General features: G+C 38.9%; 1 protein-coding gene across 3 annotated transcripts in view; it reads left to right on the forward strand.

The window, feature by feature from the left end:
• cwf19l2 (CWF19 like cell cycle control factor 2) overlaps nt 1-20425 on the forward strand; it is a 151551-nt gene that overhangs the window by 93195 nt on the left and 37931 nt on the right. For 2 of the 3 annotated variants that reach the window (XM_067986138.1, XM_067986140.1), the window contains 3 exons: nt 147-973; nt 13218-13338; nt 19432-19542. In XM_067986138.1, coding sequence (XP_067842239.1) covers nt 147-973; nt 13218-13338; nt 19432-19542 — 1059 coding nt within the window. The remainder of the gene's footprint in view (nt 1-146; nt 974-13217; nt 13339-19431; nt 19543-20425) is intronic. The other variant, XM_067986139.1, reaches the window with a different exon arrangement.

Here is a 20425-nt window from a genome sequence, read left to right on the forward strand (position 1 = left end):
AGTATTTGTGGGAATTAAAGTGATCTTATCAGATGAATTATTTTTATTATAAAGAATTAAGACTTTAGAATGAAGTGATAATGAAAGAGATCACAATACAAAGATTTTATTATAGTGACTGTTCTTATTTTCTCCCTCCCCTTCAGTCTATGGAGGTATTCCAGCAGAAGCTACAAGAAGCCGAAAAAGTTGCAGCATCAAAATATCAAAAAGGCAGCGATAGCACTCGGAGAGAGAGTTGGAAAAAAACAAGAAACTGGAGTTCTGATCATAATGATAGGAAAGAATGTGGTTCTCAAAGGGAACTGAGTGGAGGCAAAAACAGATGCATGGAAGGGGACAGAGATACTGAAAGAAAGAGATCGAAAGAAAGTTTCCATGGCCAATTCAGGCAGAAAGAAAGGGATAATGAAAGGAAAGACATTATTGATAGATACAGAGACAAATATAAGTCCAGTGACAGGGAGGCAGAAGTGGAGCGGGCCAAAGATGTATGCACAGATAAAAGTGGAGAAATTAACAAAATCAAGGAAGAAAAACATAAACAGAGAGGACAGAGAAATATTATTGGTAGAGGTTTAGAAAGTGATCATTTTCATGATATGGAGAAAGATAAATCTTTATCCTTAAACAATTTCAAATCTAAGTTTATGAAGCCTGAGGATGTAGCAAGTGGTAGCAGCAAATGGGGTATCACGTTTCCAAGCTCCTTTAACCGCATGCCAGAATCACACAGTTCCTATAGTAGTGGTTTTCAAAAACCAGACAATGGTAGTGATAGAATGTCATCATGGTGCAGAATCAATAGTGGAGACAAATCACCAGAAGATCCCATATCATTACCACCTCAGAGCAATGTTTCAGAACGTGAAGGAACCCCAAACTCTAAGGACAAATGGATAGAGACCAAGCCTAGAGAAAACAATCCTGTGGAAGCAGAATCTTCACAAAGCCAACAGAAGTCAAGTTCCAGGTTGGTGTACTTCAATAAATAAGGAAGCTTGGGTGCCGTTTCCTTTTGTTCATATTGCCATTATATGAGATGTGACATGTCAGTGCCAGAAACCACTCCTGTGACAGCAGCAATTGGCTTAGCAGATTCAAAGCTGCATACTATTCCAATGACACAAAAAGTTTAAAATTACTGCTAATCAGGAGGGGTATGCTGCAGAAATAAAATATTATTGTACATCAGAGCTGAAGTTAGGGTGAATGGTTGATGCATCATCTGGCCTGTAATTTCTGAGCGTTGTGCTCTGATAATCAGTACAGGAACCAGGTAATTTCTGTGTCCTTCCTCGCATGTTGAAATATTAAAAACGGAAACATATTAAAAAAGAGAAATTGAATCTGTACCCCCAGAGTTGTAGGTCAGCTCATAAGTGCTTGTTAGGATCATGTTTTTAAGATGCTTGGGGTTAGTGGCTGAGGCGGTGATTTCCACTCCAATTCAGGTGATCTGACTTTAAAACACAGCCTTGACTAATATTCAAATTTGGATGTCCTCTGTAGGATGAGTTTTGGTTTTTTTTTGTTTGCCACATGATTGCAGAACAAACGGGGGCAGATTTTCCTGTTCCCAAACCTGGGCAGATTAGATTACCTGGACACAACATGTGGAAGAAAATCGGGTGGACTTCCTTTATAGGTGTGCAATTCTCCCAACCTGATTTTTGGCTGAGTAGGACTTTGTGTGAGATAGGATGTAGACTGCCGAGTTTGGATGAGTTGGAGTTTGTGCAGGGTGGAGTTGGGAAGGCGTGCGAGGAAAGCATTGCAGCAATCAAGCCTTGAAGTGATAAAGGCATGGATGATGGTTTCAGTCGCATAGAGGTGAAGGCAAGCAATGTTTGAGGTGGAAGTAAGTGGTCTTGGTGATGATTTGGCTATGGGATTTGAAGCTCAGCTCAGGGTCATACAGGACACCTGTTGATGTCTTAGTCCTGTAGTCAACACATAAAGCAGACTGGAGAGATTTGAACACTGAGTGGTGGCAGAGGTGGGCATAGAGCTGGGTGGCATTGATGCACTCCAAGACTTTAGAGAGGAAGAGCATAAAGGGATATGAGAACAGGGCCGGCACATGGAATTAGGACTACTGCTCGGGTGGAGGATAAACACTATCATAGACTGGTTGGGCCGAAAGACCTGTTTGCATGTTGCAATTTCTATGTCATTCCATGTAAGATTAGATTGGAGAGGGGACAGTAATTTAAGAGGTCAGAGAGGCTCCGGTTTTTTTTTTAAGGAAGGTGGTGATGACAAATCAAATGCAAAATAGCATCCCATTCAATATTATCTTTGAACATGCTCCAATGAGTATTTTTTTTTAATGTACAATTTTAGGGTGCAAAGACTAAATATCCCTTCCTGTTTAAGACCATTTTTAATCTTTAAGATATGGTCACCATAGGATACATTTGGATAGCAACTCTATCTATTACCATTGTTGACATTGATCACAGACTATCTGAGTGAATTATTACTGAAGAATCCTTGAACCAGTTTAATTTAATTTTCTATGGCAATTAAATGTTCTTTTAAAAAGGGATTCTTATCTTTGGAATACAATGATATGCAATGCAGTGCTTAATCTTTTCTCATTCTAAATTTTGCAAAGACTATTGGCAAGACCCAGTAGATGATTTGCATATGAATAAAACATCAAATTTGAAGCATACAGTCTCCTGGAAAAAATGTTTAATTCTAGCACTTTCAGATTATCTTAGTTTTGATTGAAGTATATTTTTTTAAATTGCAGGTTGTATGGTTTTAAATATTCATGGGTTATATTTTGTAACTGTTTACATTTATATATTTATTATTCAGAGTGTTAAATCCTAATGTTTTCTCCCCTGCTCTGTAATTCATGTAACACATGTATGATTTTTCCTTACTTCCATCCATTTGTGACATCTCCATTGCAATGCAGAGTGGATTGATGCTGCATCCCACATTGCTGCAGTCACCACTATGCAATCATAAATATTTGGTAATGTTTTATTCTCTAAATCCCATTTGATAATGTATTAATAAGGGATAGCTCTAGAAATATGCATAAATGTCATATTATTTTATTTGACAAATCTCCACTTGGATAATGGAATTATGTGAAAGAACACCTGTTCTTTATCTTCACAGTTTAAAAATTATGGAACATGTTGTTTCCAGTAATCTTATATTCAATTTACAGTAGCTTTTGACCTTCTTGAGATGTTCTACTGACAAAGCTGTCCTTGACTTTATTCAGAGAGACTGCTGTAATTATAATGGGGGACATGAATCTTCATGTACCAACCTGTCGCTCACAAATTAAATAACATCAGTCTCAATTGTAATTAAGCTGATGACCTGTGGGTGTTACTTTAATAGAATTGAATGGTTAACACATTAGATTCAGTGCAGTTTCTTAGCCTTTGAACATTTTATTATTAATTGCTATAGCACACTCAAGTCTGCACATTACGACTAATGACAGCAACCGGAACTGAAGATTGTGGCCCAAATGACCTAGAGTGAAATTGCTGGTAATGAATAAGTCGAACAAAGGCTTCCGTTTGTCCCGAATGTACAAAGCAATTAGCAGTTCCCAATTAATTGCGAAGACTGAAGCCTAAGGCATTTAGTAAAAGCTCAAGAATTACATTGAAAATACAATGGATAAAGGCATGCTAGTAATAATATTGTAGCTATTTTCACAGGTTTGTCAGAGAAATATATCTAATCTGTGCATATTTTTAATTGAGCAACACCAAGCTGTTAAATATTCTATATAATCACCTAAATAGGTTATCTACATAAATGTTTAGTGTCAGAAACAGAATAAACGTTATTACCTTTAAAGTTAAGAGATTGCAAGTTGCTCTCTGCCTAATAACTGGTTAGATTATCTGTCAATAAACATTAACAAACATCCAACTTGCCACAAAATTAGACCTCTCCTCTTAACTCCATAAACTTTCCTGATTGCCATTTTGGGCTAAATCTGGTAGCCTGGAATCTTGTGTGTGCTTGACCCTGAGCTGAGTTTATTTACTCATACCTATTCCATCATCAAACCCACTGCGTTTCATCTTCGAAACATCACCTGCCTTTGTCCTCACCTCACCCCATTACTGCCAAGACTTTAACCCATGCATTTACTACTTTGAAGCTTGGGTTCTCAATTGTTCTCTGGAGCTCCTTTGCCTTGCTACTTCCCTCTCATGCTTTTAAAAATCTGTCCAAAATATTTCCGTAAGTCTTCCATCTCTTCTGTATGTCTCTGTGCGACTCTCGCACGTGTTACTTTACCAATGTACTCAGTTATCTATCTTATATTTTTTATGAACTAAGGTACACAGTAAGATGGAAGATAACATATACTGAGTTGGAGTTCAAGATGGGGAAAAGCTGTTAGAAAGGTGCAACAACATAGATGGTTGAGAGATTAGATAGGGCTAAGCAGGGGCAGAGCTAAGGTCGAGGGATTGGGGGAGTCGAAGTCCAGATTAGGCTGACTTGGTCAGCACAGCCTCGACGACATCCCCAAAGTTGCATTGCCGTTTGTGTCAGACTTAAAACGGCAGCATGATCAGAATTTAAAAGTTAAGTGAGTAAATTATTTACAGTCAGTTTTGCTGAGCTCTGATATACAAAATTGGCCGACCTCAAAGTGAAGGTGGGGGGTGGGGGGTGGGGGGTGCTCATGACAACTCCCAAATTCCACCACTCGGGCTAAGGGCTGGACCAGGAACACTTGGGAAGGCGGGTTGGAGCAGGTTCAGCTGGGAGTCCAGCATACTCTGCAGCACTGGCGAGAAACCAAAGTATTTGCTAGTGGGCAAGAGAGTTTGGCATATTCCATTTAATTGGAGCAAAATCCTGAAATTTGGAGCAAGTATTTTGTTTTTATATTTTAAATCTCACCTTTATTTACAGCTTACTTGAGCACTATGTCCACCCTGGATAATAAGTGTCGTCAAAGCCTATCTAATTTAGCAGTCCTGAAACCTTTTTGGGATGATCCCCAACAGAAAGTTCTCAGCCTCCCATGCTACTTTACTAATATTGGTACTGCTATGTCTGCAAAAAGAATCTCTTATTCCTTCACTTATTTCTCTTTATTTCCTTTTCCAGTTCTGTTCGTCTCTTCCTCATTTCTGCTTTCTGCATTTCTGTCTTTCTCTACCACTTCATTTCTGTCTTGGCTATCAATGCCACCCATGCATCTCCTCCTCCACATCTTGCACTCTTGCTTGTTTCAGTTCTTTCTTTTTATCACTCATTCTCTCGCTCTTTTCCTTCACTTCTCATTCTCTTTTGCATCCCACTTTCCCATCCCGCTGTCCTCCTCTTATGTTCTCCACATCTCACTCTCTCTCAGTCCCCTCTTTCATGTATTGGCGGGCTGGGAAGCACACATCTATGCGGGTGAAAGAGGATGCGGTTTTGCTCGTCTAGACATTGGTGAGGTCAGGATCAGGCTCTGCTATGATTTGCCCTCCCCATGGTTGAGTAGCATAACAGCAGTCACTGCCTAGGCTCAAGAGATGAAGAGGAAGCTCTTGATACTGCAACTATTTCAGATAGGGTATAAAATTGGGGTTGGAGTGGGGGATGACCTTTACGGCATGTATAGAGTAGCCAAATTTTTAGAGGTTTGATTTTAGCAATAGAACAAACCCCCCCCACTACAAATTGAAATAAATGATCTACTATTCAGCATTAGAAATTTATATAAAAAAAAGTTTATGAAAAGGTGCCTCTGCTGTGAAAGATAAAAAGGACATTAAACATTCAAAAGGTATTGAAAAAGGTGTAGATATCCGTTAGATCTAAATGTCAACTAGACATTCACACATTTTCAACTAGTGAAGCTGAGGACCAAGGTCACATTTGAGGATTGTGAGTGATCTAAAAATGTGTTGACGTGTGGAACAAAATTATCCCACATAAGAAGTGAGTGCAATAATCCCATCACAGGAAAAATATTGCATTGGATTCCTAGACCAAATCCATGAGAGACCAGACACAAAGTTAATGTGACACTTAATTTTATCCTTACAATCTCTATCTTATGACTGTTGTTGCCAGATTCCTCCCGTTAACATGAATCCTTCCAAATAGTTTATATCAAAAAAAACTGCAATCATACCTTGTAAAATGATAGTTTAGAGTATTTGCACCTTAAATTTGCAGTATGTAGGTAGGTAAATTTGTAACATTATATGTATGTTGAAAAACAATTAGTACTATAATGTATACTATACTGATATTAAGTGTGGGTTTTTGAGAGAGAAAGCCATTTCGGTTCTGCTCTTATGAAGCCTTCTTTCAATAACTGACAGGAATGTAGCAAGAATGTATTATATGAAGTGCAGTATCATAAAAGGCAAACCAGTCTGTTAAGCATTCATCTCTCTCCTGTTGCTGAGATTATTAGCTGCTCTGAAAACTTATAAAATATTCAGTCCTTCAATGTATGATTTCCATAGTTTGGGTGGTTATTAAAGGTGGCGTATTGGGGGGGGGAATATAGTTATAGGTTTGATTGCGTATAAATGTTGAAATCCTGCTCTCAAAACAACCACACTTCGGTATGTTAAATGGTGTAGAGATGACTTAATGTGGCTTTAATTTAACTGAAGGTTTTGAGATGCATAAACCAAAGTACTTTGTGAAATCAATTGTTCTGTTTTCTCCTTACATAGAGCAAAAAAGTTGAATTTGCCTGTGTAAGTTCGCAGAGTTTACCATGGCCCCTTGAAGTTGGGAAACATGCAAGGTGTCTTGGGATGTATGTGTGAAAGTCAATGTTTTCAATGCACTAGGTAAAACAACAACAAGCTAGTATCACACTGATTTGTTAAAAAGAAGCAAATGTGAACAGACTTGGGCCTTAAAATGAATGCTGTGTGATAATATTGTACAAAGTTGCATATTTGTCTGAAATTCCTTTGTCTGCTATTTTAATGAAGGCGCTAATGGCCTCTCCTAAATTAGATGAACTTGGTAAGCATTTATATGCTATTATTCTATAGTTTGATTAAAAAGCCTTCAAAGTCAGAGCAATTAAAAATAAGAACATAAGAAATAGGAGCAGAGGTAGACCATACGGCCTCTCGAGCCTGCTCCGCTATTCAGTAATATCATGGCAAATCTTCGACTTCAGCTCCACTTTCCTGCCCGATCCCTATATCCCATGATTCCCTTGGAGTCCAAAAATCTATCGATCTCAGCCTTGAATATACTCAATGACTGAGCATCCACAGCCCTCTTGGGTAGAGAATTCCAAAGATTTACTCCTCTGAGTGAAGAAATTTCTCCTCATCTCAGTCCTAAATGGCCAACCACTTATCCTGAGACCATGCCCCCTAGTTCTACACTCTCCACCGTGGGGAAACAGCCTCTCAGCATCTACCCTGTTAAGCCCCCTCAGAATCTTATATGTTTCAATGATGTCACCTCAGTCTTCTAAACTCCAGAGAACATAGGCCCATTCTACTCAATCTCTGCTCATAGAACAACCCTCTCATCCCAGGAATCAATCTAGTGAACCTTTGTTGCACAACCTCTAAGGCAAGTATATCCTTCCTTAGGTAAGGAGATCAAAACTGTACACAGTACTCCAGGTGTGGTCTCACTAAAGCCCTGTACGATTGCAGCAAGACTTCCTTACCCTTGTAATCTAACTCCCTTGCAATAAAGGCCAACATACCATTTGCCTTCCTTATTGCCTGCATGTGTGTTTCGTGTACAAGGACACCCAAATCCCTCTGAACACCAACATTTAATAGTTTCTCACTATTTGAAAAATATTCTGTTTTTCTATTCTTCCTAGCAAGGTGAATAACCTCACATTTCCCCACATTATACTTCATCTGCTACCTTTTTGCGCACTCACTTAACCTGTCTATGTCCCTTTGCAGACTCTTTGTGTCCTCCTTACAGCTTACTTTCCCACGTAGTTTTGTACCATTAGCAAACTTGGATACATTACACATGGTCCCTTCATCTAAGTCATTAATATAAATTGTAAATAGCTGAGGCCCCAGCACTGATCCTTGCTGCACCCCACTAGTTACAGCCTGGCAACCTGAAAAAGACCCGTTTGTTCCTTCTCTCTGTTTTCTATCCATTAACCAATCCTCTATCCATTCTAAGATATTACCCCCAACCCTATGTGCTCTTATCTTGCGAAACAAACTTTCGTGTGACGCCTTATCGAATGCCTTTTGAAATTCCAAATATACTACACCCACTGGTTCCCCTTTATCTACCCTGCTAGTTACATCCTCAAAAAACTCTAATAAATTTGTCAAACATGATTTCCCTTTCATAAAACCATGTTGACTCTGCCTAATCATATTATGATTTTCTAAGTGCCCAGTTACCACGTCCTTAATAATGGATTCCAGCATTTTCCCGCCGACTGATGTCGGGCTAACTGGCCTATAGTTCCCTGTGTTTTCTCTCCCTCCTTTCTTGAATTTCGGTGTTACATTTGCTACCTTTCAATTCACTGGGACCGTTCTAAAATTTAGGGAACTTTGGAAGATCACGACCAATGCATCCAATATCTCTGCAGCCACCTCCTTTAGAACCCTATGATGTAGCCCAGTGGGTTCATGGGATTTGTCAGCTTTTAGTCCGATTATTTTCTCCATAACTTTTTCTTTACTAATATTAGTTACTTTAAGTTCCTCACTCTCATTAGACCCTTGGTTCCCCACTATTTCTGGTATGATTTTTGTGTCTTCTACTGTGAAGACAGATACAAAATATTTGTTTAACATCTCTGCCATTTCCTTATTCCCCATTATAATTTCTCCTGTCTCAGTCGCTAAGGGACCCATGTTTATTTTGGCTAATCTCTTCCTTTTTACATACTTGTACAAACTCTTAGAATCTGTTTTTACATTACTTGCTAGTTTACTCTCATATTCTATTTTCTCGCTCTTCATCATTTTTTTGGTCATCCTTTGCTGGTTTCTAAAACTCTCCCAATCCTCAGACTTACTACTCTTCTTGGCAACATTATAAGCCTCTTCTTTTAATCTAATACTATCTTTAACTTCTTTAGTTAGCCACGGATGGATCACTTTTCCTGTGGAGTTTTTATTTCTGAATGGAATGTACATTCTTTGAGAATTATGAAATATTTATTTAAATATTTGCCATTGCTTATCTGCCATCATATCTTTTAATCTAATTTCCCAATCAACTTTAGGCAGCTTGCCCCCCCCCACCCCATACCTGTAATTGGCTTTGTTTAAGTTTAAGACTAGTTTCGGACTTAAGTACATCACTCTCAAACTCAATATGAAATTCTATCATATTTTGATAACTCTTCCCAAGAGGATCCCTTACTATGAGACTGCTAATTAACCCTGCCTCATTACACAAGACAAGATCTAAAATAGCCTGTTCCCTGGTTGGTTCCACGACGTATTGTTCTAGGAAACTGTCTCGAATGTATTCCATGAAGTCGTCCTCCAAACTACTTTTGCCAATTTGATTTGCCTAGTCTATAGGAAGATGAAAGCCCATAACGATCATTGTATTAACTTTGTTACAAACTCTTATTTCTTGATTAATACTCTGTCCAACAGTATGGTTGGATAATAGTGAGTAAGATGAAACGGAAAAGAGGGGCGTATGACAGATGTCAGGTTGATAACACAAGTGAGAACCAGGCAGAATATAGAAAGTTCAGAGCAGAAGTGAAAAAGGAAATAAGAGGGGCAAAGAGAGAGAGTATGAGAATAGACTGGCGGCCAACATAAACGGGAATCCAAAAGTCTTCTGCAGGCACGTAAACAGTAAACAGGTAGTAAGAGGAGGGTGGGGTCAATTAGGGACCATAAAGGAGATCTACTCATGGAGGCAGTGGGGATGGCTGAGGTACTGAATGAGTACTTTGCATCTGTTTTTACCAAGGAAGAAGATGCTGCAACAGTCTCAGTAAAGGAAGATATCGTTGAGATACTAGATGGGCTAAAAATTGATAAAGAAGAGGTACTTGAAAGGCTAGCTGTACTTCAAGTACATAAATCACCCTGTCCGGATGGGATGCATCCTAGGTTGCTGAGGGAAGTAAGGGTGGAAATTGCAGAGGTACTGGCCATAATCTTCCAATCATCCGTAGATACGGGGGTGGTGCCAGAGGACTGGAGAATTGTAAATGTTACACCCTTGTTCAAAAAAGGGTGTAAGGATAAACCCAGCAACTATAGGCCAGTCAGTTTAACCTCAGTGGTGGGGAAACTTTTAGAAATGATAATCCGGGACAGAATTAACAGTCACTTGGACGAGGGTGGATTGATTAGGGAAAGCCAGCATGGATTTGTTAAAGGCAAATCGTGTTTAACCAACTTGATAGAGCTTTTTGATGAGGTAACAGAGAGGGTAGATGAGGCAATGCAGTTGTGTATATGGACTTCCAAAAGGCATTTGATAAAGTGCTGCACGGTAGGCTTATCATCAAGATTGCGGCCTGTGGAATAAAGGGGGCAGTAGCAACATGGATACAGAATTGGCTAAGGGACAGGAAACAGAGTAGTGGTGAACGGTTGTTTTTCAGACTGGAGGGAGGTGTACAGTGGTGTTCCCCAGGGGTCAGTGCTGGGACCACTGCTTTTCTTGATATATATTAATGACTTGGACTTGGGTGTACAGGGCACAATTTCAAAATTTGCAGATGACACAAAACTTGGAAGGGTAGTGAACAGGGAGGAGGATAGTGATAGACTTCAAGAAGATATAGACAGGCTGGTGGCAGATGAAAAGTGCAAAGTGATACATTTCGGTAGGAAGAACAAGGAGAGGCAATATAAACTAGAGGGCACAACTCTAAAAGGGGTACAGGAGCAGAGAGATCTGGGGGTATATGTGCATAAATCGTTGAAGGTGGCAGGGCAGGTTGAGAAGGTGGTTAAAAAGCATACAGGATCCTGGGCTTTATAAACAGAGGCATAGAGTACAAAAGTATTGAAGTCATGATGAACCTTTATAAAACACTGGTTCGGCCACAACTGGACTATCATGTCCAGTTCTGGGCACGCACCTCAGGAAAGATGTGAAGGCCTTAGAGAGGGTGCAGAAGAGATTTACTAGAATGATTCCAGGGATGAGGGACTTCAGTTACGTGGATAGACTGGAGAAGCTGGGGTCATTCTCCTTGGAACAGACTCGGTTGCAAGGAGATTTGATAGAGGTATTCAAAATCATGAAGGGTCCAGACAGAGTAGTTGGAGAGAAACTGTTCCCATTGGCGGAAGGGTCAAGGACCAGAGGACATAGATTTAAGGTGATTGGCAAAATAACCAAAGGTGACATGAAGAAAAACTTTTTTACACATTGAGTGGTTAGGATCTGGAATGCATTTCCTGAAGGGGTGGTGGAGGCAGATTCAATCTTGGATTTCAAAAGGGAGCTGGATAAGTACTTGAAAGGAAAACATTTGCAGGGCTACGGAGAAAGAGCGGGTGAGTGGGACTAGCTGGATTGCACTTGCATGGAGCTGACGCAGACTCGATGGGCCGAATGGCTTCCTTCCGTGCTGTAACCTTTCTGTGATTCTATGATAACTACTGTTAGGTGGCCTATAAACTACACCCACCAGTGTTTTCTGCCCCTTGTTATTTCTTCGCTCCACCCATACTTATTCTTCTTCGTGATCTTCTGAGCCAAGATCTTTTCTCACTACTGTCTTTATCTCATCCTTTATTATTATGGCTACCCCCCCCCCCCCCCCCCGACCTTTTCCATTTTGTTTGTCTTTTCAAAACGTCAAGTACCCTGGAATATTTAGTTCGCAACCTTCATTGCCTTGCAACCACGTCTCAGTAATGGCAACTAGATCAAACCCATTTATCTCTATTTGTGCCATTAATTTGTCTATCTTGCTCTGAATGCTTTGTGCGTTCAGATAAACGCCACTAATTTTAAATTTTTATTATTTTTCCCTGATTTGATCTTATTCACTGATGCAATATTACCGTTAAACACTCTGTCCCTTCCTGACACTCTCTGCTCATCTTTACCCGAATCACTACACTGCTCTACGGCCTTGACTTTTCTCTTTAGGTTTATAAATTTACCCTTCCCTGAACCCTCCCCGCTCCTTTTTAGTTTAAAGCCCTATCTACTGCCCTAGATATTCGATTCGCCAGGCCACTGGTCCCCACCCGGTTTAAGTGGAGTCCGCCCCAACAGAACATCTCCCTCTTTTCCCAGTACTGGTGCCAGTGCCCCATGAATCGAAACTCCTGTCTCCAACACCACTCTTTGAGCCACGCATTTAGCTCTCTGACCTGTTTGACCCTATGTCAATTTGCGTGTGGCTCAGGTGGTAATCCAGAGATTATTACCTTTGAGGTTCTGCTTATTAATTTGGACCCTAGCTCCTCAAACTCCTTCAGCAGAACCTCAATCCTAGTTCTATGTTGTTGGTTCCTACGTGGTCCACGACAACTGGATCCTCCCCCTCATGTTCCAAGTTCTTCTCCAACTGCAAGGAGATATCCTTAACCCTGGCACTGGGCAGACAACACAGCCTTCGGGACTCCCGGTTAAAATTTTCCCAGTTAAAAATCATTCATATAATAATGAAAATGCTGACTTAAGAGTAAGTGAATCTTTCTGTGGACTCCTAGAGACTGCTGTTGACCGTGCCTGAATTGATGAAGTAGTTCTTTTAAAAATAAATTTACCAGGCTAGAAAAATATATTTTTTAATTACAGCCCCTGACTATATCAATTAAGTAAATACTTACCAAAATTCTCATTGAACTAATCATATATATGTATAGAAAAATGAATGGATTTAACAGTATGAATCCCTATGAATTTGTGCTGTTTACGCCAAGGTAAGCTGTTGAGCTCCAGAATTGAATTTAAATAGAATATAAAAAATAAAATACACTTTTTTCATCTTTATTTCATAAAGAGTTTATTTAAGTGTTGAAATCACTGTTAACAACACTTTTCAGTAATTTCTGATATGATGTTGCTGAATTTTATGAAAAGCAGTATAGAAAATACAGTTAACAAACAAGATTGCATGTTAAGCAACTTAATAATACATAATTTATAGATCAAGCAAAAGATTTTTTTTCTTTTATGATTGTGAAAGAAGCACAAATCCTGTGAGTCTTTGCATGTTTCTGATGATATTTTGTGAATTTTGAAATAACATTTCCTTTCTATGGATTTTACCACTTTCTCCCATGAAGCAGTGCTACTATTCCAGTCAGATCTGTTGCGACAAGTGAAGAACCTCAACAACCCCTCAGTGAGGAAGAGATGAATAAACTGGGAGCTAAGATCATCAAAGCAGAACTGATGGGAAACCTGGTAAGATTCAGAAGAGTTAACATAACTAAATTGTCTTGACAAAGCCAGGGTTGTTAATTGCAAAGGTGGTCAGAGTACTGACATTAAAATGCTTTTAATATAAGTAAACCATTTGTAGCTACTGTCAAATTTTGGTTAAGGTTGTATGTTTAACTGAGATAGTCCATGGTATCTTCTAAGTCAATGAAGTAAGGGGTTTTACTAGCAGCCCCACTTGGAAATCCTCAACAGCTTTTATTGGGTTTTTAATTAAACTATTATTTGCACATATGCAAGGATGCATACATACTGATATAGCCAGGGATTGTACTTGTATATATAAAAAAGCTTATAGCTGAATTAAAGAATTATTTAATCAACTCTGCAATTCAGCTAAGTCACTGACAATCCTTACAGCTCCATGTAACCAACCTCTTACGCCTTTCATGTTTATTGGAATCATTTTCAATTTTCTCGAGATTCAGATGTTTGGTATTCACTTTGAAGAAAGCCTGTAGCACTCCATACCATTAGCACATCTCTCTCTGCCACAATGTGAAAGAGAGATGTATTCTGGTGTGCGCTATGTATGTTTCCGTAAGAACCATTAATCTGGCTCTCAGTTCCCTCTATACTAAACTTTTGTTTCTGCAGAACCGTTTTCATTTCCAGAGAATGTTGTCAATATCCATGTCTAGGTTATTTTCCTAAGTCCATCTTATGCTTTTGAAGGTAATCCCTATTACGGCCAGCTGGCTTTTGTATGTGTTCATGGCTGTAGGGTCTCACCTCAATACGTTCCTGCAGTACACACTGGATTATGGTATATTTTACCAGTAGGAATTGAAACAAACTTTTTTTACGTTAAAGATACTATATAAATGCAAATTATTGTTAGTGAGGAGTAGAGATCAACTGTAACTTAGCCGGTAGCTGTTAAATCTCTAACGGTTGCAGCTGAAGGACAATATTATGCTTTACCCCTTATTACAATAATTTTGTTATATTTCACAATACACAAACAACAAAGATGCTTCCCCCTAAGCTACCTTGCAACATACATTGGACCTTTAAAATGGTTGCTCACTTCTTGTGTAGTGAACCACTGGTGTGGAGTCAATCTAGCCAAATTCCTTTGCTGGCAACAGGTGGTAGACTTGACTTCTAAGGTAAATTCAGCCACAGAAATATGATTCCTTTGAAGTTGTATGGAAACAAAGCTATTCGCAAAAGCTGCATTTTCCTTGACTATATTCAGTGGATAATCATTCTTTGTCAATTATGTAAGATGTTTGCCCTCCAATTTGAAATATCTGTGATAGTTATACTGCTATTGAATTATCCATAACTGTAGTAGCTTGTGCAGCTTTATCAATACTTTAGTACTTGGGTATTATATACGTACCACCGTCTATCCTAGTCTTCTGATAGATAGCATGTTGCAGAATGCCAGTAATTGTTAATGCAGAGAGATCAATACTGATGAAGTACTGACTATGTACATAGTCTTTCAGGGGCATGTAAGCATCTAGAACATGGGCTCAGGTGATCACCAAACAATTTATGGACCACATCCTGATTACACTGTTTTGGGGGCCTTAGTAACCAAAACAATGACGAGATCCAAGGATCCAAAAGAGAACCCTTGCCACTGTATGGTGGATTATTGCAATGGTACAACATGATTCTACCTGTGTTTGGTAGGTTGGTTGAATGTACATTCTAACAGACTGGGCATCAGGCTATAAACCAACAATTTATTTTGCATAGGACAGACTTGCAGCACCACAAACATTTTCAGAAAGCATTAAGTGCAGTGAGCAATTGGTGCTGGGCCTGATAATACATGGAACTGCTCTCCAATTTGCAACATTGCTACATGCCCCAAACATCACGTTATTGGTATCCATATGTTTGGCATGTTGTAACACTGAAAGCAACATCAATGTTGTAACATGGGCTGCTTGGATGTTTAGCTCAAATAGTGCATTTGGGTTCTTACATTACAGAAATTCTCCTTTTTCCTATTGAAAGAATCTATGCAATACAAGAGAAAAAGTGCATATTATACTTTTATGCATTATCATTTAGGATAACATTTTGTGAAATATGTTCAAAGTTTGTTTCTAAAGTATGTCTAGAATTTATGTTCATTGTCCTCTGCAGAAGTAAATCAAACTAATTGTGTAACGAAGTGAGGAATTTAATTCTATTAGTACTAGTGGTGTGAGAAATTTCAGCAGTGCAGTATTTCATCTATATTACTCATTCTAAATTTTCTGTGATCAAAGTCTTTGTATAGATATCATTGGTGTAAGTAAAGGATAAATGATGAGACATGTGGTATTATTTATGTACAATGAATGGCTGACCTTATAACTGTCAAATAAGAATGGCAATATTAATAAAGAGTTCTATCTAGAATGTAAGGATGTCCTTAAAAGTTGCATTAAGACAGAATTGAGAATTAAGAACTAGGAAAGGAAATGGCACAATTCTCAGTGTGCAATGGAGATAAGTTAGAGGAGAAAATCTGCAGGCAGTTCAGAGAGATGTATAAGAACAGCAGAATAGTAATAGTGAGTGATTTTACCCATCCCAAGATAGACTGGAATAAAGAATGTGGTGAAAAACTTTTAGAAAGCATCCAGGACTGCTTCCTGGATCAGTCCAACAAGGAAGGAAGTAATGCTCGATTTGGTTGTGGAAAATGAAGTGGGTCAAATAACTGATGTGAGAGTAGGAAACCAATTGGAAAACAGTGACTACAACATTGTTAGCTTCAATGTAAGAATAGAAAAGGATAATGACGAGCCATAGTTAATGGTGCTGGATTAGAAAAGGGCAAAACCCAGCGAGTAAGAGGGGATCTGGCCCAAGTTAACTGGGTAAAAAAGTTGACAAGCAGCAGAATAGATCAGTAGTGGGAAACCTTCAAATATAAGCAGGAAAGAGTACAAAATAAATATATTCAATTAAGGCGAAAAGAGGGTACATCAAAAAATAGACATAATAGACTTGTTAGCAAAATTGATGCCCACGGGATTAAAGGGATAGTGGCAGCATGGATACAATATTGGCTAAGAGACCGAAAGCAAAGAATAACGGTGACTGTTTTATTTCAGACTATAAAGGATGGTATACAATGGTGTCCCTCAGGTGTCGGTATTAGGACCACTGCTCTTTTTGATATAATTGACCTGGGCTTGGAAATAGGGAGTGTAATTTTAAAACTTGCAGTTGACACAAAACTTAGTAAAAGTGAGGAGGATAGTAACAGACTTCAGGAGGACATAGACAGACTGGTGAAATGGACAGACACATGGCAGATGAAATTTAATGCAGAGATGTGTGAAGTGATGCACTTTGGGAAGAAGAATGAGGAGAGGTGCTATAAATTAAATGGTACAATTTTAAATGGGATGCAGGAACAGAGAGACTTGGAGGTGCACAAACACAAATCTTTGAAGGTGGCAGGACAAGTTGGTAAAGCTGTCAAAAAAGCATATGGAATCCTTGGCTTTATAAATAGAGCCATAGAGTACAAAAGCAGGGAAGTTATGCTAACTCTTTATAAATCATTGGATAAGCTTCAGTTAGAGTATTGTGTACAATTCTGGGCACAACATTTTAGGAAGGACATCAAGGCCTTGGAAAGGGTGCAGAGGAGATTTATCAGAATGATACAAATGAAGGACTTCAGTTATGCGGAGAGACTAGAAAAGTTGGGATTGTTCTCCTTAGAACAGAGAAGGTAAGGCCAGATTTAATAGTAATTTTCAAAAGGGAATTGGATAAATACTTGAAAAGGAGAAATTTGCAGGGCTATGGGGAAAGAGCAGGGGAGTGGGACTAATTGGATAGCTCTTTTAAAGAGCCGGCCCTCCTCCTATGCCATATGATTCTATGTGCTCAAAATTATGAGGGGTTTTGATAGAGTAAATAAGGAGAAACTGCTTCTACTGGTGGGTGAGTCAGTAACCAGAGGATACAGATTTCAGATAATTGGCAGAAGTGCAGAGGGGTGATGAGAATTTTTTTTTACTCAGTGTGTTGTTATGATCTGGAATGCACTCCGGGGATAGGGCGGGAGAGTGGGACTAATTGGATAACTCTTTCAAAGAGTCGGCATAGGCACAATGAGTAGAATGGCCACCTTTTGTGCTGTATCATTCTATGAAAAAGAGTTCTGCGGATAAATAGAGAGGTTGAAACTAAACCGAAATGTAAAAAGGAGGCATATGATAAAGCCAGGTCTAATAATCTTGAAGATAATCATGATGAATATAGAAAATGTAGTGAGGAGGTGAAAAAGGAGATTGGAAGGGTTAAAAGGAATATGAGAAAAGACTAGCCGATAATATAAAAGGAAATAGTAAGGGCTTTTATGAACATACTAAAAATGAAAGAATAATTAAGAAGGATGACTGAGGGAGCCTAATTGTGGAGGATGAAGGTATGGTGGAGATAGTAAATAAATATTTTGCATTGGTCTTTTACAGGTGATGGTGGAAGTGATAATGTAGCTGTGCTGGAGAAGCACGTGGAACAATTGTTAGAGATAACTATAGAAAAGGAATTGGGTTCTAAACAAAAGGGGGAAATTGGTAGAGCACAAGGTGAATAAGTCACCAAGCCTTGATGGCATGCAACCTGGGCTAATGAAAGAAGTTGGAGAGGAGAGGCAGAGTTCCTGGCCACAATTCTTCAATCGTCCTTAAATGTGTAAATTGTGCCATGGGACTTGAGAATAGCCAGTGTAACACTTTTGTTTAAGAAGGGAAAGAAGGATAAACCAGGTAACTATAGACCAGTGAGTCTAATGTCAGTTATGGATGTACTCTTAGAATCCATAATTCAAACTAAAATTAGCTTTTAAAAGTGCAAGGGGTAATCAAGGACAGCTGGCATGGATTTGTTAAAGGCAGATCATGTATGACAAGTTTAATAGAGCTTTTTGAAGAATAGACTGATTGGATAGATAAGGAGATTGCAGATGATGTAATGTATATGGATTTTCAGAAGGCATTCAATAAGGTCTCTTACAAGTGGCTTGTAAGAAAAATGCAGGCATGTGGTATAAGAGGAAATGCAGCAGCATTGGTAGAAAATTGGTTGACAGACAGGAAACAAGGAGTCCGGGTGAAGGGGTGTTGCTTGGATTGGAGGAGATTTGGAAGTGGGGTCAGTTCTGGGTCCACTTTTGTGTTCAGTATATATAGATATTTTGGACTTGGGAATAAGGAGCACAATCCCAAAATTGCAGTTGTTGTTGACCTACATTGGCCCCCATGTAACAATTTCAGTATCTTAATCTTGATCTACAAATCCCTCCATGACTTTGCCCATTTCCTATCTCTGTAACCTCCTGATTTTTATACTTTTCCCCAAGTCCTTTGTTCCTGTAACTCTGGCCTCCCGCGTGCCTATATCTGTTCTATTATCAGTGCAGAATTTTTAGTTGTCTCAGCCCTAATCTCTGGAACTCTTTCTGTCTCACTTACTCTCTTCACAGCTTTAGGTGCCATCACAAAACCAACCTATTTGGCCATGCTTTTGGCCACCTCCTAACTCCCCCACTTATGCTCTGTACCCATTTTTACCCCTTCATGAACTTCTTTGCAATATTTTTCTATGTCAAAGGCTCTATATAAATGTTGGTTGTTGTTCTTCTGAGCCTAAAATTTTAATGTCAATGGGCTATTCATCTTCAGAGGATATCACAACTGTCCTTATGAAAGTCCACATATGCTCTTTCTAGCAGGGGTCAATGGATAGTGATCAGGAAGTGTGGCCCTCCCTGGCCTAGGGATGCGGAGGCTAATTGTGGTGCTTCTACTGCCAGCCAACTCAGCTCAGACCAGGAAGCAAACCTGTTCATATTGTCTTCTGTTTATACCACATTGTGGACGAATGATTAAAGTGATAAAAGGTAGATGTAATATTAATGGGAAGTAAATACTTAACATAAAATTGCAGAGGAGTGCCAGTAACATCAATGTAAATGTTTTTATGATCGTTCCCTCTGAAATCATCTTGATGAATATTTTTTCTGTGCTATAATCCATCTGGACATTCTGAATAATCAATAGAGTTTTAACTTTGTTTTTTAAGGACGTGGCATCAAAACTTAAGGCTCAATTGGAGGAAGCTCGTAAATTGAAGATTCAAGGACAAAATCAAATTACAACAACTTCTACAGCACCAAAGAGAACAGACAATGTGGTAAGACAGCACTGACAGCTGATTTAGGAAGGTCTAACTAATATCTTCAGTGCTTCTATCCATGTGGAAACTGATAAACAGCTGTAATATCCTGTCACCATAAATTAATCTTTTGAAATATTATGTGAGTAAAGTCAATGCGACATACGTTTTGAGGTTTTGATAACGTCAGAAGTATATCTGATACCCACAAAAAAAACCTTGCTACATTGAATTACACTGAACACTGTTCACACTATATTTTAGGCAAATGATTAAAATGATAAAAGTAGAAATCAATTTTAATAGTTGATGGGAACTATATTGATTGGGACCGGTTTGCAAGTCGTACGTGATATTAATGTAATTTTTTTCTACAGATCTCTCTGTGATATCATCTCCATACAGCATGAACATTTATGCTGTGTGTTATCTAGTCTGACATATCCATATCAGCACCGTACAGCCCTTACTGGTCCAGATTTAATTTTTTTTCAACTTTCATCTATATTTTGAAATCTATCTTCACTTCTTGATCACTTTTAAAATGTAATTTAATAGCGAGATGTTTTGGTGGATTTAGAAACATAATGATACTCTTTGTCTTAATTCCCTAACTATGGCACCACCTGCTACAAGGATATATCTGCCTTGGAGGGGGTGCAGTGCACATTTACCAGAACAATACCAAAGCTAAAAGGGTTAAATTATGAGGACAGGTTGCACAGCCTAGGCTTGTATTCCCCTGAGTATAGAAGATTAAGGGATGATCTAATTCAAAGTATTATAGTATCATAATAGGTACAGCACAGGGGGAGGCCATTCGGCCCAAGGGGCCTGCACCGGCTCTTTGAAAGTGCTTTCCCATTTAGTCCCATTCCCTTGTTCTTTCCCCATAGCCCTA

Source organism: Heptranchias perlo, chromosome 6 (assembly GCF_035084215.1).
Source record: "Heptranchias perlo isolate sHepPer1 chromosome 6, sHepPer1.hap1, whole genome shotgun sequence".
NCBI lineage: Eukaryota > Metazoa > Chordata > Chondrichthyes > Hexanchiformes > Hexanchidae > Heptranchias > Heptranchias perlo.